The sequence below is a fragment of the Triticum aestivum genome, chromosome 6A (assembly GCF_018294505.1).
Source record: "Triticum aestivum cultivar Chinese Spring chromosome 6A, IWGSC CS RefSeq v2.1, whole genome shotgun sequence".
In the NCBI taxonomy this organism is placed as follows: Eukaryota; Viridiplantae; Streptophyta; class Magnoliopsida; order Poales; family Poaceae; genus Triticum; species Triticum aestivum.
Window position 1 is genome coordinate 557838344 of NC_057809.1, and position 22852 is coordinate 557861195.

The 22852-nt window shown below is 46.1% G+C and overlaps 1 protein-coding gene and 1 pseudogene across 1 annotated transcript; one reads left to right on the forward strand and one right to left on the reverse strand.

The window, feature by feature from the left end:
- Positions 1-13282: 13282 nt before the first annotated feature.
- Positions 13283-13366, reverse strand: LOC123132818 (uncharacterized; annotated as a pseudogene).
- A 500-nt stretch (positions 13367-13866) lies between these two features.
- Positions 13867-21531, forward strand: LOC123129690 (WAT1-related protein At5g64700-like). Its single transcript, XM_044549756.1, has 3 exons — positions 13867-13991; positions 19206-19268; positions 19817-21531. Exons 1-3 carry the CDS (start codon positions 13867-13869, stop codon positions 20652-20654), a joined length of 1026 nt encoding a protein of 341 aa, XP_044405691.1. The 3' UTR covers positions 20655-21531.
- The last annotated feature ends 1321 nt before the right edge of the window (positions 21532-22852 follow it).

Below are 22852 nucleotides of genomic sequence, written 5' to 3' on the forward strand. Positions count from 1 at the left end.
GCTGAGCAAAGCGGTAACATAGCCAAACAACGGTTTGCTAGGACAAGGTGAGTTAGAGGCTTGGTTCAACAATATAGGAGGCACGATAAGCAAGTGGTAGGTATCGCAGCATAGGCATAGCAGAAGAGCGAGCATCTAGCAAGCAAAGATAGAAGTGATTTCGAGGGTATGGTCATCTTGCCTGAAATCCCGCAAGGAAGAAGAACGAGTCCATGAAGAAGATAAACGGACGTAGTCGAACGGATCCTCACACACACGACGTTATCGGAACCAACCCGAAGAAGCAACACCGGAAAGAAAGCAAACAATATAGTAAACAACCACGACATGAACATGGCATGATGCACAATCAAGTATGATGCATGTCCGGTTTAATGAGGCATGGCATGGCAAAATGCACAAACAATCCTACAAATTAAATGGAGCTCAATATGCAAAGAGTTGCATATTGACGAAACACCACGTTCAAGTTATTTAGTTCGATCTCATTTATGTACCCAACAATATTAAATGTTGTTAAACATGGCAAGTGGGTGAAGCAAAGTAAAACTACCTATCTAGTCAAGGTTAAATGAGGCCGGAAGCAACGAACAACAATTCAGGTAAATCCCCATATGCATATATTAGGTTTGGTACTGTTCTGCCCTAAACACAATTTTAGAGTTGTTAAACATGCAAAGATGAGTGCACCATGGTAAACTAGGCATTTTTCTACCCCATTTACATATAAAGTTTATTAAAATCCGAGTTACGGTTATTTAGTTATGAAATAAATCATTTTACCATGGCATTTATGCAAATTAAATGCAAGCAACATTTTAAACATGGATGCAAGCAACATATTATGAAACTAGATGAAATTCTAAGCATTTTACATATATGGTTCGTTTAGTTTGGATGCATGTATATTTAACTATAGACAATGTAAAACAGTGGCAATTCTATAAATATGCAATGCACTGGAAATTAAACAAATCCACAGGCAGAAAAAAAAACATGCACGGGCCCGAAGCATCAAGGTGCAGCGGCCCGGATGAGGATTCGGCCCAAGTGGCTGGCTGTGTGGTGTGCAAAAGATAAATAAGAGGAAACAGGGGCAAAAATTAGGGTGCCTGGGAATTGAACCCAGCACATCACCGTTGAAAACAGAGCGGGCTGACCAGCTCGCCTGGAAGATGTTTGTGATGGATACTGGGCTTGGCCAAACAGGAACAAGAACAAAGCTTGATCTGGTAAGGCAAAAATTGATGAAAAAGAATGTGGCCGTGGGGATTTGATCTCTGGTTGCCTGGGTGCAAACCTGCTAGCCTAACCAGTAGAACCAAGAGTGCACCTGAGATAATTCGCAGGCAAAATATGACTGAACCAACAGTTCGAGCGAGCCTGACAGAAACAAGGCACAAATTGGGGCACCTGGGAATCGAACCCCAGACCCCTCGGATGGCACAAGGAGGGCTCGGTCCAAGATGAAACAGTTGTGCGTGTGAGCGAATTAACAGAAACAACATAAAACGAAAAAAAGGGGGGCACTGGGCTTGAACCCAGGTCCTTTTGGATGGATGCATCGCTACTAGCCACTGCACTAACTGCTCTGTTTATGACTAAACAGGGAGATCATTTCTTCTGAATAAACAAAAGGCAGGAGCCTTCTTCATGGATCACGGGAGAACTAGGTGACGACGCCGGCGAGCAAGACGGCGACCGTCGCGACCACAGGCCGATGGCGGGGGTGCGGAAAAGGCTTGCGGTGGCCGTGGTGGGATGTGTGCATGTGTGGGTGCAGCAAGGGGCGGCCGTGTGCATGCAAAGACTTGCGCTCGACTCGGGCGCGGCCATGGCAGGAGACGGCGACATGCGCTAGGTGGGTATGGGGAGACTTGGGGCCGAGCTGCAGTGCTGCAGCGCGGCGGATGGCGTGTGTGAAACAACGAGCAGAGCAACGGCATGAACACAAGCACGAACTCGAGGCCGTCCATGGCGGATTTGGAATAGGCGGGCTCGGGAAGACGACTACGGCGACAGAATTGAACCGGGGAGAGGCTGGGAGGAACGGCTGCTCACCGAGGTGGTGCTGCTGGAGTTGAACACGGTCGCGGGTGGCCGGAGACGGTGGGAGGACGTGATGATCGACGGAGCCGCTCGGGTCCGTGAAGCAGAGGAAGACGACGAAGATGACGTCTAGGAACTTGGCGATCCGGGCTCGAGGAGTCGCCGGGAGACGTTGCCGGAGTCATGGGACTTGCTGCGGAGGAAGACAACGCATGGGAGATGATGGCTACGCCGGGCTCGAGCTCAGCTCGGCTGGTCATGGCGATGGCGACGGCAGGGCGTGGGGAACTTACCTCGGCGGCGGGAGGAGGCAGAAGAGGGAAAAACGGAGCGAGCAGGTATCCCTAGGGTTGGGACAGGATTATATAGGAGGAAGGGAGCAGCTCCGGCCGTCAAATCAATCGGACTGCCGACGTGGATGCGCTGGATGTCCTGCCGTACAGTACAGGGAGAAGACGATGAACAGAGGAGGTGCTGGTGGGCTTGGCTGGGCTGAAAGGTGAGTGTAGGTGGGCTAGGGGCCGGGAGGAACAGAGGGATATGGCTCTCTCCTCCTGATATGAAATTCTTTCTCTTCCTTATTTCTTCAACCAGAATTTAGGAGAAAAGAAAGAGGTGCTAGAGGTGGAATATTTCAGAAAAGAAAAAATATCCTTGGAGTCTTGAGAATATGCAAAATTTGAATAAATTGGTTTGGCAATTTTTAGAGGAAGAAAAATAATTCAAGTTTGAATTGACTTCAAACTTGAGCCATTTTTGAACCCAACCAAAACATATTTATATGAGCCGAAAATTGGCAGAGAGCGTGTAGGCAATGAGCAGGATTTATAGGGAAAAATGAACATTTATGGAGGATAGAAAAATGGCACTAGCAAAAATGAAAGGAATAAGAAGTAAGAAGGAGGTGTTGATGCATGGGTAGATTTGAGAGACATAGCAAGGGGTTTGGTCACATGCAACATGCATAGAGCAAGACAACATCATGAAGAATGTGATGCGCATGGTGATTATGATGAAATGCAAAAAGACAAAAGGCACAGTGCAGTGAAACCAATGGTGTTCATGAAGCAAGAGGCAAATATGTCAAGGCACTCAACATGATCATGGCATAAACATATATGAATGAAATATGCAGAACAATTATGATAATGCAACAAACATAATAAACACACGTCAACAACTAAAATAAAAGGAAGGCATCTGGAGTATCGGCCTCGGGGCGTTACAACACTCCACCACTACGAGAGGATCTCGTCCCGAGATCTAGGATGTCACCGGAGGGAAAACAGAAAAGAAAGAGAAGAGGTAAACTAAGTTGCTTCTTTGACAAACGAGTGAGACCAAAGAACCCTGAAAAGGTTAAGCCATTTCCAAGAATAGAATAAACGGAGATGAACGAAGTTGAAGACACTCCGTTATGAAAGAGGAAAAGAAAGAACAACTTCGGGCAGCACTCTGATTGAAAAGAAATGGAATTGAATAAGAACTTTATAAGATGAGAAGATACTTGATGAAAACACAAAACACTGCCTCCGTAACTATTGAATGAATGGAACAAGGGGTAAGAAAGATCTCGGACAACACTCCGGTTTGAAAGAGATGAAAAACTTGATAAAAAGAAAGAGCTTGAGCAAAGGGACACAATACTCCAGTTAAAAGGATAAGCACGATCAAAACATGGTCCCGACAAAGCGAGAAGATGGGTTGAGGAGAGCAACATCACAATGCCTTCGGAACGGAGGAATAGAAGATAGATAATTGAAATAGGAGAAATGAGGAGAAAATGCCAACTTCTGCCAAAAAGAGCTTGAGAAGGCATCCTTAGGAGAAGGGTCGAACGGAGTTGTTGGAAACCCAACAACGAAAAGAATAAGCTTGATATGGTCTTATGGAATACATGTCAAATTATGAGGTGACAAACTGCCACTCACGGGAAAAGAATTTGATTGGTATGACCGATGAGAGGAGAGAATTATTTCACCGGGAGGATAGATGAAGAACTTGGATCATATATTAGCACCATTAATAGAAAAATCCTTAGGGAAAGATTTAGGTGAAATATAACCCAAGATAACTCAAATGACGAGATTGATGGGTTTAAATATCTCAATCTTGTGAATGAAGAATGATATATTACCACCTCAAAAGATAAGGGAGAAACAATTGCACTCCGGATAGAAAGATGAAGAATGCTTGATCTCCTTAGAAAAAAATCTCAATGAACACTTCGAGAATGAATTAAATCATAGATGAACCATCATGTAGAACCTCCGGTAATAAAAGGATGATCAAACAAAAGGAAAGAGAAATTGAAAACACAAGGTGAAACCTCGTAATGATTAGATGGAGCTTTGCGACGAGATAAAGAGAAAACTTGGAACTCCGGAAAAGAAAGATGAACACATGGAAACGAGAATTTGATGAACCTCCGGAATAAGGAATTAATCGCTTGGATGAAACAAGAATAAGAATTATGTTATGTGTATCCTTCACCAATTTAATTGATGACAAGCAAATGGATTTGGCACACAACTTATTCTCGTAGCAAGGATAGCGCAAACTTGAGAAGGTCTTCAACGAACCACCGGTAGGATTCGAAACAACGAATGAATTGGTATGATAAAGAAGGAAGAGAAACTCTTGAACGAACCACTATAAGAATTGAAAATGAACGAAGGGAAGATAAAGAAACTCCGGGAAGAATTATAAAATGAACGAAGATGCTTGAGAGGATTTAGATACATGAGAACGAGGAGATCATGAGCCGAATAGAGATCACTTGAATGAAGCACCGGTAAGATTGGAGAATGATAACTGAAAGCTGAGAATGAATAAACCTGAATTGATGGACTCCGGATAATCAACCTGAAAAGACTCTTGAATTGTACCGGATGGGTGAAAAGAATTCCCACAATCGAAAATAATTATGAGAGGATGGCAACAAGCTAGAATCACGAATCTTGAAGAGAATGGAGCAAGATTTAAAAGAAACTCTTCTTCGGTCTTCAAAATATGAGAATGACGATGAGAAACACCATCAAGAATCATTTAGGCACTCCGGAAGAATCAAAAGCGAAGAGATTGAGTCAACGATGAAAAGAATTTGAAAGATCTTGGAGAAAAACATTTGACTGATGACAATTCATTCTTATGTCAAACTTTAGAAGATTTGAGAATAACTCCGGGAGAATAAGATGAGTCAGGTAAGATCCTGGAAAAAGACCTGTGGGTTAGGGCCCACTCAAAAGAAACACCATTGAAAAGGTTGCTTGGAAGATAGATTGCACCGGTTGAATTAAAAGACTTGAATGAGAGAACATTCTCGAAAGATCTTGAACGAATGCAGAGTGAAAACACGAATCTTCGAGATATCTTGAACACTCCAAAACAATTGAATAGCGAGAAATGAATGAATATGAGGAGCACCATCAAGAGAAGGTATTTGAAATGAGGAAAGGTGATATAATCGACAAATCTTGACTTGAATCCACCGGAGAAGAAAAGAATGAAGAAAGATGAACTTGAAGCTCCATTAGAATCTTCATGAGAATCACCGGGTACGAACATTCAAAGATAAGAATGAAGAGACTTCACAGGAATAAAATGGATACTAGATTGAGATATAAGAGTCTTCGGAGAAAACAAGGGAGGGAGGGCGGGAAAAACAAAGGCAACTTGGGACGAATGAAACAAACACCATTGAGAAGAACTGATAATTGATCTTGCGAATGTGACAAATGATAGGAACATCTTGAAGAGAATCGCACCGGCTGACAAGGATTGACAAGACAAACTCGATGATCGAGAAGGATTAGTATTCACATGAGAACACCGATTAAGAAAAGGCATGGAATCAACATTTGACTTCGAAGCAACTCGAATACCACATCTCAAAACAAACAAGGATTGGCTTGCAGAATAAGCCGGAACAAACATATGATAGAGATTTCGTCCAAAGTTTTCGTGGTGGGGTCTACACGGGCTCGATCGTACAGCACCATCATGTACAAGGCAGTGCACATGACATACGAAGCGTCCCCGAGTCGGCATAGCCAAGGACTCTTTAAGACACAACGAGACCACTGTAAAACCAACCGTGGATAGGCGGACCACTAGACGTCGAACCCCAATTTCATATCATACATCTGTCGGAAAGATATCCTAAGAGCTACTTGAATTCCCACCTATGAAACTCCCGAAACTTTCCGGTTATGCAATCAGGTGTTGGGGATACAGGGGAAACATAATATCTCACCCAAAACTAGCAAATCCTACATCCAACTGTATCCATCCTTCAACACATAACCAAGAAACCTTCGGAAATCATCTACCTCAACCTTCGAAAAGCATCCGTTATACGAGTTATGGCAATACTCCTGAACTCCCGCCCCGGTACTGGGTGGCGTCGAGGTTATCTCACCAACAACTGCATAAAAGAGATTTTCGATGTTGGCGAACTAAATTCAGGTATTTCAGAACTGCAACGATAAAATTGTGACGACAACACCTCGGAGCTCAACTCCCGGGACACTGCCACAACCCCTAAATGACAGGAGGCACCAAGAACAATGTTCTCATCACAAAACCATCGGAACGATTCCAAGATACCCGCGTGATCCTAAAATTTTTTTAGTGAAATTTGAGAAGAGAAGAGTCAAAACTCTACGTCAGGATGCCTTACCAGAGCGATGAAGGGACTGGGGAGTAAAAAGAATTCCTAAACTCTCCGATATAATACCTAAATGACTCAAAACATTTTTCTAGACTCAACTCGTCCGCTAATTCGATCAAGCAGTGGGGGCTCCTAAGGTCGGGGAAGGCTCTGATTACCAACGTGTAATGCCCTCGACGCGGCTATGTCTCCCACGTGTCGAAGCACGACTTAGAGGCATAACTGCATTGAAAGCAATGTCACAAGTGAGGTAATCTTCGCAAACAACCCAAGTAATACATAAGGGAAAAGAGATACATAGTTGGCTTACAATCGCCACTTCACAAAAATACATGAATAAAGCATTACATCAACCAGATACAATCAAGGTCCGACTATGGAACCAAAATAAAAGAAGAACCCCAAATGCGACAAGGTCCCCGATCAACCCCAACTGGGCTCCACTACTGATCAACTAGAACGAAACAACACAAATGACAAGATCTTCATCGAGCTCCTCCTTGAGCTTGGTTGCGTCATCTGCACGATTCAACGGCACCTGCAAGCTGGTTTTGGAAGTATCTGTGGGTTACGGGGACTCAGCAATCTCGCACCCTCGCGATCAAGACTATTTAAGCTTGTAGGTAAGGCAAGGTATATATGTGGAGCTGCTGCAAGTGACTAGCATATATGGTGGCTAACATACGCAAATGAGAGCGAGAAGAGAAGGCAAAGCACGGTCGATAAAAGTATGATCAAGAAGTGATCCTAAATCAACCTACGTCAAGCATAACTCCAACACCATGTTCACTTCCCGGACTCCGCCGAGAAGAGACCATCACAGTTACACATGCGGTTGATGTATTTTAATTAAGGTCAACTTCAGGTTTTCTACAACCGGATGTTAACAAATTCCCATCTTCCCATAACCGCGGGCACGGCTTTCGAAAGTTCAAATCCCTGCAGGGGTGTCCCAACTTAGCCCATCACAAGCTCTCACGGTCAACGAAGGATATTCCTTCTAGCGGGAAGACCCGATCAGACTCGGAATCCCGGTTACAAGACATTTCGACAATGGTAAAACAAGTCCAGCAACACCGCCCGAATGTGCCGACAAATCCCGATAGGAACTGCACATATCTCGTTCTCAGGGCACACTCAGATGAGATTAGCTACGAGTAAAACCAAACCTCAAGTTGCCCTGAGGTGGCCCCGCAGGCAGCTCAATTCGGACCAACACTCAGAGGAGCACTGGCCCGGGGGGGTTAAAATAAAGATGACCCTCGAGAGAGCGACTCCCAAGGAAAAGTAGGTGGTGGTGAGGCAAATGGTAAAACCAAGGTTGGGCATTGCTAGAGGAGTTTTATTCAAGGCGAACTGTCAAGGGGTTCCCATTATAGCCCAACCGCGTAAGGAACGTAAAATCCGGGAACATAACACCGATATGAAGGAAACTAGGGCGGCGAGAGTGGAACAAAACACCAGGCATAAGGCCGAACCTTCCACCCTTTACCAAGTATATAGATGCATTAATTAAATAAGAGATATTGTGATATCCCAACAAGTAAACATGTTCCAACCAGGAACAACATCTCCATGTTCCAACGAGGAACAAACTTCAATCTTCACCTGCAACTAACTACACTATAAGAGGTGCTGAGCAAAGCGGTAACATAGCCAAACAACGGTTTGCTAGGACAAGGTGGGTTAGAGGCTTGGTTCAACAATATAGGAGGCATGATAAGCAAGTGGTAGGCATCGTAGCATAGGCATAGCAGAAGAGCGAGCATCTAGCAAGCAAAGATAGAAGTGATTTCAAGGGTATGGTCATCTTGCCTGAAATCCCGCAAGGAAGAAGAACGAGTCCATGAAGAAGATAAACGGACGTAGTCGAACGGATCCTCACACACACGACGTTATCGGAACCAACCCGAAGAAGCAACACCGGAAAGAAAGCAAACAATATAGTAAACAACCACGACATGAACATGGCATGATGCACAATTGAATATGATGCATGTCCGGTTTAATGAGGCATGGCATGGCAAAATGCACAAACAATCCTACAAATTAAATGGAGCTCAATATGCAACGAGTTGCATATTGACGAAACACCACGTTCAAGTTATTTAGTTCGATCTCGTTTATGTACCCAACAATATTAAATGTTGTTAAACATGGCAAGAGGGTGAAGCAAAGTAAAACTACCTATCTAGTCAAGGTTAAATGAGGCCGGAAGCAACGAACAACAATTTCGGTAAATCCCCATATGCATATATTAGGTTTGGTACTGTTCTGCCCTAAACACAATTTTAGAGTTATTAAACATGCAAAGATGAGTGCACCATGGTAAACTAGGCATTTTTCTACCCCATTTACATATAAAGTTTATTAAATCTGAGTTACGGTTATTTAGTTATGAAATAAATCATTTTACCATGGCATTTATGCAAATTAAATGCAAGCAACATTTTAAACATGGATGCAAGCAGCATATTATGAAACTAGATGAAATTCTAAGCATTTTACATATATGGTTCGTTTAGTTTGGATGCATGTATATTTAACTATAGACAATGTAAAACAATGGCAATTCTGTAAATATGCAATGCACTGGAAATTAAACAAATCCACAGGCAGAAAAAAACCATGCACGGGCCCGAAGCATCAAGGTGCAGCGGCCCAGATGAGGATTCGGCCCAAGTGGCTGGCTGTGTGGTGTGCAAAAGATAAATAAGAGGAAACAGGGGCAAAAATTAGGGTGCCTGGGAATTGAACCCAGCACATCACCGTTGAAAACAGAGCGGGCTGACCAGCTCGCCTGGAAGATGTTTGTGATGGATACTGGGCTTGGCCAAACAAGAACAAGAACAAAGCTTGATCTGGTAAGGCAAAAATTGATGGAAAAGAATGTGGCCGTGGGGATTTGCTATCTGGTTGCCTGGGTGCAAACCTGCTAGCCTAACCAGTAGAACCAAGAGTGCACCTAAGATAATTCGCAGGCAAAATATAACTGAACCAACAGTTCGAGCGAGCCTGACAGAAACAAGGCACAAATTGGGGCACCTGGGAATCGAACCCCAGACCACTCGGATGGATACTGGCTGCGCTAGCCACTGGGCTAGCTATCTGTTGGTGGTGCATATGGAGATCGACAGAAGATAACTAGCATCGCGACCAGGACCAAAACTGAAGCGCTAACCACTGCAATGGATGGGTGTTTATGGCACAAGGAGGGCTCGGTCCAAGATGAAACAGTTGTGCGTGTGAGCGAATTAACAGAAACAACACAAAAAGAAAAAAAGGGGGGCGTTGGGCTTGAACCCAGGTCCTTTTGTATGGATGCATCGCTACTAGCCACTTCACTAACTGCTCTGTTTATGACTAAACAGGGAGATCATTTCTTCTGAATAAACAAAAGGCAGGAGCCTTCTTCATGGATCACGGGAGAACTGGGTGACGACGCAGACGAGCAAGACGACGACCATCGCGAAAACAGGCCGACGGCGGGGGTGCGGAAAAGGCTTGCGGTGGCCGTGGTGGGATGTGCGCATGTGTGGGTGTAGCAAGGGGCGGCCGTGTGCATGCAAAGACTCGCGCTCGACTCGGGCGCGGCCATGGCAGGAGACGGCGACATGCGCTAGGTGGGTATGGGGAGACTTGGGGCCGAGCTGCAGTGCTGCAGCGCGGCGGATGGCGTGTGTGAAACAACGAGCAGAGCAACGGCATGAACACAAGCACGAACTCGAGGCTGTCCATGGCGGATTTGGAATAGGCGGGCTCGGGAAGACGACTACGGCGACAGAATTGAACCGGGGAGAGGCTGGGAGGAACGGCTGCTCACCGAGGTGGTGCTGCTGGAGTTGAACACGGTCGCGGGTGGCCGGAGACGGTGGGAGGACGTGATGATCGACGGAGCCGCTCGGGTCCGTGAAGCAGAGGAAGACGACGAAGATGACGTCGAGGAACTTGGCGATCCGGGCTCGAGGAGTCGCCGGGAGACGTTGCCGGAGTCGTGGGACTTGCTGCGGAGGAAGACGACGCATGGGAGATGATGGCTACGCCGGGCTCGAGCTCAGCTCGGCTGGTCATGGCGGTGGCGACGGCAGGGCGTGGGGAACTTACCTCCGCGGCGGGAGGAGGCAGAAGAGGGAAAAACGGAGCAAGCAGGAAACCCTAGGGTTGGGACAGGATTATATAGGAGGAAGGGAGCAGCTCCGGCCGTCAAATCAACTGGATTGCCGACGTGGATGCGTTGGATGTCCTGCCGTACAGTACAGGGAGAAGACGATGAACAGAGGAGGTGCTGGTGGGCTTGGCTGGGCTGAAAGGTGAGTGCAGGTGGGCTGGGGGCGGGAGGAACAGAGGGATATGGCTCTTTCCTCCTGATATGAAATTCTTTCTCTTCCTTATTTCTTCAACCAGAATTTAGGAGAAAAGAAAGAGGTGCTAGAGGTGGAATATTTCAGAAAAGAAAAAATATCCTTGGAGTCTTGAGAATATGCAAAATTTGAATAAATTGGTTTGGCAATTTTTAGAGGAAGAAAAATAATTCAAGTTTGAATTGACTTCAAACTTGAGCCATTTTTGAACCCAACCAAAACATATTTATATGAGCCGAAAATTGGCAGAGAGCATGTAGGCAATGAGCAGGATTTATAGGAAAAAATGAACATTTATGGAGGACAGAAAAATGGCACTAGAAAAAATGAAAGGAATAAGAAGGAAGGAGGAGGTGTTGATGCATGGGTAGATTTGAGAGACATAGCAAGGGGTTTGGTCACATGCAACATGCATAGAGCAAGACAACATCATGAAGAATGTGATGCGCATGGTGATTATGATGAAATGCAAAAAGACAAAAGGCACAATGCAATGAAACCAATGGTGTTCATGAAGCAAGAGGCAAATATGTCAAGGCACTCAACATGATCATGGCATAAACATATATGAATGAAATATGCAGAACAATTATGATAATGCAACAAACATAATAAACACACGTCAACAACTAAAATAAAAGGAAGGCATCTGGAGTATCGGCCTCGGGGCATTATATTATGTTTATTGGAAGGACGAAGATTGGGCCAAACAGCACACCCAAAGACACGGAAAAAAGTATAGTCTGGTTGAAGATTGAAGAGGCGCTCTAAAGGTGTTTGTGATTGGATAACTTTACTAGGAAGACTATTATCAAATATACTGCTGTAGTAAAAGCTTCATCCTAGAATTTCAAGGGTATAGATGCATGGGCAAGTAAGGCAAGACCAACTTCAACTATGTGTCTGTGTTTGCGTTCAGCAGAACCGTTTTGTTGATGTGCATGGGGGCACGAAACATGATGCGAAATGCCAATGCGCTCAAAAAAGGAATTTAACTTGCGATACTCGCCACCCCAATCTATTTGGATGGCAAGAATTTTTCTATCAAACAAGCGTTCAACGCGTTGTTGGAAATCATGAAATTTCTGAAAGACATCAGACTGGTGCTTTATCAAATAGATCCGTGTAAATTTACTGAAGTCATCAATAAAGCTAACATAATAGGTAAACCTTCCAACAGAAGGAACAGCAGGACCCCAAACATCCGAAAATATGAGCTCTAAAGGAGCACTTGAGACACTAGTAGACCGAGGATACGGAAGTTGATGACTTTTTGCCTTTTGACAGGCGTCACAAACAGACTCATGACTTTTATTTGACACAGGAAGACTATGTTTCTTGACAACTTGATCGACTATGGTGAACAAAGGATGCTCTAAGCGTCCATGCCACCGAGAAGACGACACCCCGAGAGCATGCTTTTGATGGATGGATGGTGTATGACCTAGAGGATAAAGGACACCCCTACTCCGAGTGCGCAGCAGCGTTCTCCCCGTTCCCTGTTCCTTGATAGAAAAGAACTCCGGGTAAATTTCAAGGGAAGTATTGTTGTCATGAGCAAGTTTGTGAGCAGAAATTAATTTTTTGTGGAACTTGGGACATGCAAGAAATTTTTAAGATGAATGGGACGATCATGGGTATGAATCTGAGAATGACCAACATGTGCAATTTCCATACCTATCCCGTTTGCTGCGTGGACTTGTTCATGGCCGGTGTAGCGTTCACGAACAGTAAGCTTGTCCAGGTCAAGATACCAATTGGTATCAACACCATAGGAGGTAGCCGCTGCATTGGCGGATTTTTCTTTCCTCTTGTAGTTTTTCTTGAACCTGTTCCAACAGTTGTATGCATCATGGCCCTCCTAGCCACAAATCTGACACACAACGGTGTTCTTATTGCTGGAGAAGTTGGAGGAGCCGCCACCATGGTGTTGCTGCTGGTAGTGATTGGGCGAGTAGCCGCCTCGGCTATCACGGCCATCACCGCGGTTGTTGCTGTTGGAGTAGCTGCCCCCATTGCGGCTGTTGTTGGAGTAGTTTGGGGGCGCGCCACGGTTGCCGTAGTTGGTGTAGTTGCTGTTGCAGCCTCCTTTTGCAGCGAGGTTCACCGAGTACTAGACGTTCCGTGCTTCCAGCCGTCCCTCCGCCACAAGGAGATGAGAGAAGAGGGCAGGGAGCGTGCTTGGCATGGTGGCGTTGTTGGTGGAGATTGCCTGTACGAGAGGGTTGTAGTCTGCATCTAAACCTGCAAGAATTTGTGAGATTAGATCATCTTCGTCCATCTTCTTGCCCGCTGCAGCAAGTTCATCCGCCAAACCCTTCATCTTCGTGAACTAGGCGGAGGCAGACAAGTCTCCCTTCTTGGTGTTGGTGAGCTGCGTCCGAAGCTGGATGACACGGGCGCGAGACTGCGATGAGAACATCTCCTCGATCGCCTCCCACAAGCCGCATGAGGTGGTTTTGTCCATCACTTGCAGTAGGACATCACGGGAGAGGGAACGGAACAGGTAGCCAAGGATCTGCTGATCCCAAGACACCCACGCCAAGTACTCTGGGTTTGGCGCCTTGGCAACGGTCTTGTCCGCCTGGGTTTGATCAATCTCCTCTGTCGGAGCCGCTCGTGTGCCATCAAGGTATCCCATCAGATTGGCACCACGGATCGAGGGCAGCACCTGAGTCTTCCATGGCAGGAAGTTATCACGGGTTAACTTCTTCGTGACTTGGTCGCTGAAGGGGTTGGGGAGGGCTACCGAGGAGGACGATGAGCTATGCGACATGTTCGTAGATGAGGAAGAGACGTGGCTCTGATACCATACAAAATCTGGTGGAAGCGTATGCAACCTGCAGGGACGCGCTGCGTGTTATAAAGGGCTCAAAGGCCGAGGAGTTTACAGGAGATACGATCTGGATGTAGCTAGCTTGGTCTCCACGTTTTACAACAACCTACACAATATTATGTACGATGGAGACCAAGCCGAACTAACCCAGATCAGATTACAACTCACACACGCCAAACACCCTACGTTACATATTTCAACATTCTCGATGGTCATGCTATTCTGGTGACTTCATGGTTTGTAGTTGCCGAGGCCAGCTTCACTAGAGTATTGCACTTGAGACTAGCACAATTTCGACGGTGGGGAAGTGTCATGTCCTGGGTACATGACCCGTCAGTCTGTAGACTTGGTGTATAAGGAGTGAGGCCCGGAGGGCAGTGTGTGTCCTGGCATACTTATAAGCCAACCATGTATCCAGATGTATTATTGAATTAATGAATGAACTGAGCTGCTCAAGCTCCTTCGTTCTCGGTCAATCCCCTTCCCATTACCTCACTTCGTCCTGTGATTCTCGAGTTGCTGCTCGGGACATCACAGAGGCGGTGAAGGGCGGCGGTGGCGGCTCCTTGCTCCCTCGGCGGCGGCGCGCGCAGCACGCTGTGGACGGCACATCGGGATTCCAAGGTCACGACGGCTCCTGCTCCCTCGTGGCACGGCGGCGCGGCATGCTGCGGGCGGCACGAGGCCGGGGGCGCGGCGGCTCCTGCACCCTGGGTGGCACGGCGGTGGCTAGGAGGGACCGCGGGGATGAGCGATTTTCCTTTTGAAGTTTAACCGAGGGTGCGTGATTACAAGAGATCGTTGCCTGATTATCCGAGGGGTGGGTGATTTATTTTTTGCGTGCCTCCCGTGATTATGGGGATTTGTTTGCGGATGCGGGACCTGCAATTTCCAGTCGTTGGAAATTGTTAAGTGTACACCATAAAAGTATTACATTAATAATAACGGTTAGATTGAGAGTTGTGGGCCTAATCGTGTGGTACTGATTGGTTCATGCGGTGTTGTGGGACTAATGGTGGGGTGCATTTAAGAAAGTTCTTGTTTGTTTATTTAATGTAAATAAAAATAAATAATAGTAGTAGAGATATGGGAGCATGCGTACCAATCATAGCCGAGTGCTCCTCATGGCACCGAAGTTTGCTAGTATCACTTTTGATCTCCGTAGTAGAGAGGCCAATTCGGTCATGGGTGATTTAGCAAAATATTATATTAGTTCTGGCAAGTCTGAAGTATGGAAACTGTCATCCTTGACTTTATTTTTCACCATTATGTAAATGATATGGCTATCATTTGATGAATAAAGTTTATGATGCTAAAAAAATCAAGGGAAATCTGCCGTCCGATTAAGCGTGGGGCGTTCGCCACCTCCCTTACTCAATACGTGGCCTACGGCACAACGTCTTCTTCCTCATTTTATCTCTGCAACAACGGTGGTGTTGCAGAACGATGACAACAAATGATGACTGCGCAAGTGCATGACGTGGTCAGAGATGTTTTTCAGTTTTTGCAACATGGATCTTGTTGTAGAAATTTAGATGCGGTGGATATGCGTTTGTAACATTTGCAATAAGGGTTTTGTTGGAGAAAATTGAAGAAGAAGAAGAAGAAGAAGAAGAAGAAGAAGAAGAAGAGGTTTGTGTAATATGGGTCTTGTTGCAGAAATTTAGAGAAGAAAAGGTTTTCTAACATGGCTCTTATTGCCGAAAAATAGAGAAGAGAATGTTTTGCAACAAAGGTCTTATTAAAGAAAATTAAAGAAATAACGATTTTGTAACAAAAGACTTGTTGCAAGAGGAACGATATATACAACTTGCATCAACACATCCGATGGCTCACTGCGGGCCGACACGTAGCACGCCTCTAAAAACAAACTTATGATTCCTCGTTTTGCTTCTCTAACCGCACATAAATAATCTTTCAAACTGTTAGAGGTGGAAACAAAAAATAACAATTCGTGGCAAAAGGTAGCCAACTCTCTCAAATATACTTAACCAATCCCTCTCAAAGTAAAACTCCAGATCCTCTCCCTTCCCGCCCAAACGGCCACCACTTTCTGCCCGCTTCCGCTGCCAACACTGATGCCTTCGATTTTGGTCGGAATGGAACTGCAAGATCCTTCTGCCACCCCGCCAGCCATCGCTGACACGACATCATCAAAAATGACCCACACGCCGCCGCCTGTACAAAATAAGGTTGGGAAACAAAAACCTCTTTCGGGCAACCACACCGGCAACAAAGGCCGGTAGCAAGGCCACAAACGACATCGGGCGACAATTGGTAGTCCTCCCGCTGCTCCAACTGTCGGCAACCGCGATGGTGCTCGTTGAGCAGGAGGCCAACGAAAAGAAGAAGAAGAAGAAGAAGAAGAAGAAGAAGAAGAAGAAGAAGAAGAAGAAGAAGAAGGCTCCGACGCCTCATTCTCGCCAACGTCTTGTACCCTGTCTCCGGCCACCCCTACGCCCGCTCGTCCGGCACGACCGACCGTCGTTGCCATCATCGTATGTGGCCACCAACTGGTTGATGAAATGCCATCAAGGTAAAAATTGTTTATTTCTGCTGGTGCGGTGTCCCGGCTAAGGGGTCTCTCACCATGTCAACTCCTTGCCTAGTGGGCCGGGTTGAGGACCCCTTGTCGGTACCATCTTGGGCCGCATCGAGCAGCACATGAAACATAAAAAGAAGATCCAAAAGACTTGACGTATACTACCAGACGCTAGATTGCTAGAGGATTCTATGTCCTCGTAAGTAGCTGGCGGTGTCCTGGCCTAGCTAGTCTAGTCCATGGGCCGGACTGACAGCCCGTTGATGAGGAAGGACTCTGGAGGCTTCTAACCTATGGCGTTAGCATATCGGGCTTCATTGAGGACTTGGTGTGTACTCCAAGTATATCTATTACGATCAACGTGTAACCCCTAGATGGCAACCGACCATGTGCAACCTTAGATACCACTGGTGTTTATATAAGCTGAAGGGTTTAGTCCGTAGAGACACATTGATCATCGTCACCATTACCCTTAGGGTTTAGTCCACAACTTATGATCTCGAGGTAGATCAACTCTGTACTTTGATACATCCACAATATAAACAAGAGCAGGACGTAGGTTTTTACCTCTTCGAGAGGTCCCAGAGCTGGGTAAAAACATTGTGTCCCTTGTCTCCTGTTACCCATCGATCCAATCTCATAGCTCAGGCCCCCTACCCGAGATCTACCAATTTTGACACCGACATTGATGCTTTCATTGAGAGCTCATTGTTGGATCGCCAAGGATTGATGGCTCGCTTGTAGATTGATAGCAGTATTGGTTGCGGTGACATCTTTGTCCCCGACCAGCTTTTCGCCTTTGGTAGCATCATGTTGCACGCTGATATGACCGGCCGCTTGGGCCGTTTTGAGAACTTCGCCCTAAACCAGGTCATCATGTTTGGAAGCCTGGAGTACATCACGAACGCCTGAAGTGATCTAGTCCTCTCAGGACAGATCTTAGATCGGCTCAAAGATCCCTCCGACGTAGGAACTCTGGAACAGCGAATCCGACCTCCTGATGGAACCAACCCTGTAGATAGATCTGGTGGTCACCACCGCCAACCTAACCCCTACCTCCTAGGATGACGGCCTTGATCCGAACTTGTCCTCAGACCCGTCAGCGGCCTTTGATGCAGCTTCTCCGCTTGTTGACCAGGGGTCGGCCCTGAGCGGCCGAGATGACGGGCCTGCATCAAGTGGCCCAAACAAACTATTTCACATTAGCCCGACTTATAGCTAGGCCCTTGACACCAAGGAGCTCTCGCATATAAATGAGGTGCTAGATCGAATCCAAAATTTGGTGATCTCCTCTGCCGTTTATGATCAGATCGGATGTAAAGTCGATGACCAGGAAATTTTCATCCCTCTCACCATGCGTGTTCGCCGCGTCCGCCCCAAACTGTATATTTCCATGCGTCATCCAATCATTCATGCATGAACCGTCTTTTGTACTCCGTATGTATTTTGTTTCAGTATACTGGTTATTTATTAGCTAATTAATTCTCTATGCTATGCTATGCATGCGACGCCGACCATGTAGCTAGCTCGAGTGACGAACGTTCGGATCGACATATATTTGACCCGCGCCGGCCGATTAATTAGTTGCCGTGTTAATAAGATGGTCTGGGTCATATATAGATATTATTCACCCAATCTATTTAATTAGCAAACACGTAGCCGCACGCACCGGAAGTATTGCGTGTGTTCATGTACTCCCTCTGTAAATGTTACAGAGATTGTACTATAAAATTAGTACTCCCTCTGTCTCAACGCTCTTACATTATGAGACGGAGGAAATACAACTTTTGACATTGATACACATTTGGCTACAACTAGCAAATTCGACAACCTTTGTTAACTTTGGGGCCATTACGTATAAATTAGGTAGTTTTCGTGACAGCGCTAGACATACACTACACGCACGCATGAAACCCTCTCCATTTGTGCTGATCAATGGATGGACGGCCGTGATCATGCATGCATGCACATAGTAGTAGGAACATGACCGGTAACTGCTGGCCGCACGCACTGGAAGTACAAAGGTTTACTTGAAGATTTTACGTACAAACTTATGTGAAGGATTATAATTGTTAATATGGGGATGAGGGGGTTCATCCCACTTAAAATCAGGGGAGAGAGAGAAAATAAGTTTGGAAGGTTATGCAAACCTTTGTAGATCTTTGTAGGTGTATCATTATTGCTAATTAATTGTACCACTCTTCCCCGATTTGGAAAATGATGTATACTCCTGCCCTACTGCTTAATAGTGTGTGCACAAGACAAACGCCTTTTTGTGGCGAAATGTACCAGACAAACACTTGACAGAATTGGAAAGTTCGGACAAGGATCAGTTGGTCTGTGCTTTGATTAGTTGGGTGAGTGTCCTGACAGCTAGCTAGCGCTAAACACGCCAACTGTACTGCTAATCGAACGAGATCTGTCTGTGTGTCAATTTGGAAAGCCACACCTACTCTTGTGAGAGCACAAGAAATTAGTAGTACCACGTACTTCTAATGACTGCGATGCTAGTAAATTTTACTGCTGCGAATAACCGAGATGGTAATTAATAGTAACCGAGATAACGTCTCTTCCCGTCGATGCATGCATGCAGTATATGGAACGAACAGTATCCCATGCATCCATTTTTCTGGTGTGTCCTGGTCATTTCTCTAGCTGCCTAGCTAGCTTGTTCTTCTTGCACTGATTAATAAGTTCCTGCCTAATTGTTTTTTTTATGGTAATTAATTAAATAAATTGTTGCAGGGAGATGTGGAAGAAGGTGAACCCGCGAGTGCTGGGCTGGATTTCCCTCAACGCAACGCTCGGGTTCGCACTACAACCACTCCCAATCTATTCTTACAACTACCCCTAACAAAAAATCTATTCTTACAACTAGTAGTAGCTAGCTTGTATTTTGCGCAGCCAGCAGTTCTATATTTAGAAATGCATTTGTGATTTGCCCGTTTGCAAACTTCTGCAAAGACACAAGTCACCTTAGTTATAATTAAACAGCAAATCTGAAGAAAAAAATACATCATGTTTTCAAGGGAAAAAGCATAATCTTGTTCTGAGTAGAAGAAAAGTAATACCTTCATCTCGAAATGTAAGACATTTTTGTAGGCTAATTAGCACTACCTTCGTCCGGAAATACTTGTCATCCAAATGCATAAAAGGAGATTTATCTAAAGATATTTTAGTTTCAGATACATCACTTTTTATCCATTTTGATGACAAGTATTTTCGGACGGAGGGAGTACGTATAACTGGAATTGAGATGTACAGAGGCGTACATATTGTGCATAAACTCATTCTTAATTATTTTTAATTTATATTAATATTCCTCTCGCAAGCTTATATATGTATACGTTTTGTAGAGTGCTGCTGGCGATGGGGCTGTACTACTGCGGCCTGCGGGCCACCAGCGCCGCCTACGCCGTCAACTTCCTCTACCTCATCCCCATCGCTACCTTCATCATCGCCGTTGCGCTCCGAGCCGAGCGCCTCTCCCTCGTCGCTTGGGCCAGTAGGATGAAGCTCCTCGGAGCTGTCGTGGGCGTGGCCGGCACCATGGTCGTCACCCTCTGCAAGGGCACCCATCTCCTGCTGCCGCACCTCCGGCAGTCCTCCCACGCCAACCCCGACGTCGCCTCGCCCCACGGCGGCCGCGACATGGCCGTCGGCACGCTGTTCCTGTACGGGAGCTGCGTCAGCTACGCGCTCTGGTTCGTCGTGCAGGCCAAGGTCACCAAGGTGTTCCCGTCCCGGTACTGGGCCACGGCGCTCACGTGCGCCGCGGGCAGCCTGCAGTCTGCCGTGGCCGCGGCCATGGCGGTCGTCCTCGCCCCTGCCGGCGACGGACATGGATGGGCGCGCACGTGGACGCTGCGCTGGGACCTGCAGCTGGCCACGGTGGTCTACTCCGGGGTGTTCAACACAGGCGTCACGTTCGTGCTCGTGTCGTGGGCGGTGGAGCGCCGCGGCCCGGTGTACCCTCCCATGTTCAACTCCCTGTCGCTCGTCGCCACCACCGCCGTCGACGCCGTCATGCTCGGAACCGACGTCTACCTCGGCGGCGTGATGGGAGCGGCGCTCGTCGTCGTCGGCCTCTATGCGTTTCTGTGGGGCAAAAGCAAGGAGCTCGCGGCCGCCAAAGCGGTCAACGCCGAGCAGGAGCTGCGGTGTGCAGGAGACACCGACGATGGCATTGCCTAGCGATTTTATCCAGCTTGGGTACAGATATCGATGGAATTAATTGAACTATTGACCCGTATAGGAATCTGAGATCAGGGGCGAAGCCAGGATTTAGGCATAGGGGGGGGCGAGACAACAATGAAGGCGAAAAATATTTTGTCTCACAAACTACATAAGAGTTTTAATCCCGATATTACTTGCTGTCGGTGCAGGTCTAGCTATAGCTTATAGTATTGAACAACTCCACATGCACGCCATGTAGATGAAGTTGGTAATCATATTATTCTGAAATACAGCATAAAGTACGTTGGTACGGAACATTATCATCATATGTATGTTTACAAACATGACCGATCATTGTCTAACTAAATAGCAGGATTTAGCTTGCATTCATATAGTTTTGCATGGAAAATCAATCGACAACGGACATACTTAAGCATCTAGAACCAATATGCGTTGTATTTGAAAAAAAGTGACCAAGTTGCAAGAATGCATACCTAGCTAGAGTATGGAATTAAGGCCCAGCTCGTCCCATCTGCTCGTCATAACGGATGATCGTTGTTTCCGTAGACCACAGGCATGTGGTAACCATCGATGGTCAACGTTGCTCGACGAAGCATGAAAGGATTCGCGCTTCCGAAAGATAGTGTGCGCCTATTCCCTAGCATGGCGATGATGGCCGACGTCAACGCTTGATTAAGCCCTAGCCTGTCGTGGGCGGCGGCGGCGGCGACAAGAGATCAGTTGGAGCGTGGTTAGGTCAAACGACACAGAATGGAAACGAACGGCTGTACGTGTAGATGCCTGTATTACATATGGTCTTCGATCGATCGCGTGAATCACGTGATTGGATTGATGCGTCTAATTCACTCACGGGAACCATTTGTTTTGGGCTTGGGCCAGCCAACAATGTTGAGACGCACAGAGAAAAGGCCTATACTTTGCTAATGGGTGAGGTACTAAGTAACAATTACACAGAAGATTAGTATTAGCCCCCGCTAAAAATCCATGGGGGTGGCCGATCCATAGGGGGGGTCTGGCCCCCGCTCGCCCCCCTACTGGCTCCGCCCCTGTCTGAGATCACATCGCACACAGTTATTCCAATGCGTCCGGGACATAAGACAAGGCAGAGTTATACTGTTACTACCTCCGTCCAGATTTATTAAGGCTTCTAATATTTTGAGCCAAACTTTAATCATTCATAAGATTAATGAAATATACTCTCCCCGTTCCTAAATATAATAAGGGGGTGTTTGTTTCCAGGAATTTTTTTGTGTAGGGACTAGAAAAAGTCCCTCTTAGAGACTTTTTTACCAAACGGGAAGGACTTTTTAGGGACTAAACTAGGCATTTGGGACTAAATGAAGAAAACTCTCAAGAAGAGTCTTTTGGGGACTTTTTGGGACTTTTTCAACAATGCCCCTCCATGCACCCATTGCCCGCCACCACATGGTGTTGTTTGATTGTTATTTTTCTATATACCAGGGGCAACATGGTCATTTAGTAACCTCTAGGAAGGGACTAGGAACTTTTTAGTCTCTGCAAACAAACAAAGAGAGACTTTTTAGGAACTAGGGACTTTTTAGTTGGGACTAGAAAAAGTCCTAGGACTAGAGAACCAAACACCACCTAAGTCTTTTTAGAGATTCCGCTATAGACTACATGCTGAAATTTGAGATGGGCTTTATGCCCATATAGCAATTTCTGAAAATCTCTAAGGGCCCATGTGGGTTTATTGGCACTAGGTGGAGTTGGGAAGTGATTTCTCAAAAAAAAAGGTGGAGGTGGGAAGTTTAGTCCCACCCCGGAAGTGGAAGAGGAGTTGGACCTCCTTATAAGGAATGTTCTTTCACATGCTATTGGAGCTTGAGAAGAGAAGAGACCCTCGCGCGCTCCTCCTCCGCCGCGCGGCTACACGCTTATTTTTGCCAGTCACTAATGAAGAGTTTCTGACAGCTGGGCCACGATCTGAGACGTCGGGTCGTGGGCTGTCATGAACTCGGATTTTTTCTCAGTGAAATTGAAATTGCACATCTTCAGATTCATTTGAAAAGATGGTGATGTATGCCAATTTTTTCTCAGTGACTATACTGTTTTACTTTGGAAAGATGATGTGTATGCCAACATTTTCTTAGTTACTATAACACATCATCAACTTTATTTGCGCGTATTATATATGTTTACTGCCACTAAGAAAAGTTGATACCCTCGTGCCATGG

Coding starts and splice junctions, on each gene's coding strand:
- LOC123129690 (XM_044549756.1), top strand. CDS start 13,867: ATGAGGAAGAGACGTGGCTCTGATACCATACAAAATCTGGTGGAAGCG. Junction 13,992..19,205: donor ACAGGAGATACGATCTGGAT/GTAGCTAGCTTG, acceptor AAATTGTTGCAG/GGAGATGTGGAAGAAGGTGA. Junction 19,269..19,816: donor TCCCTCAACGCAACGCTCGG/GTTCGCACTACA, acceptor TACGTTTTGTAG/AGTGCTGCTGGCGATGGGGC.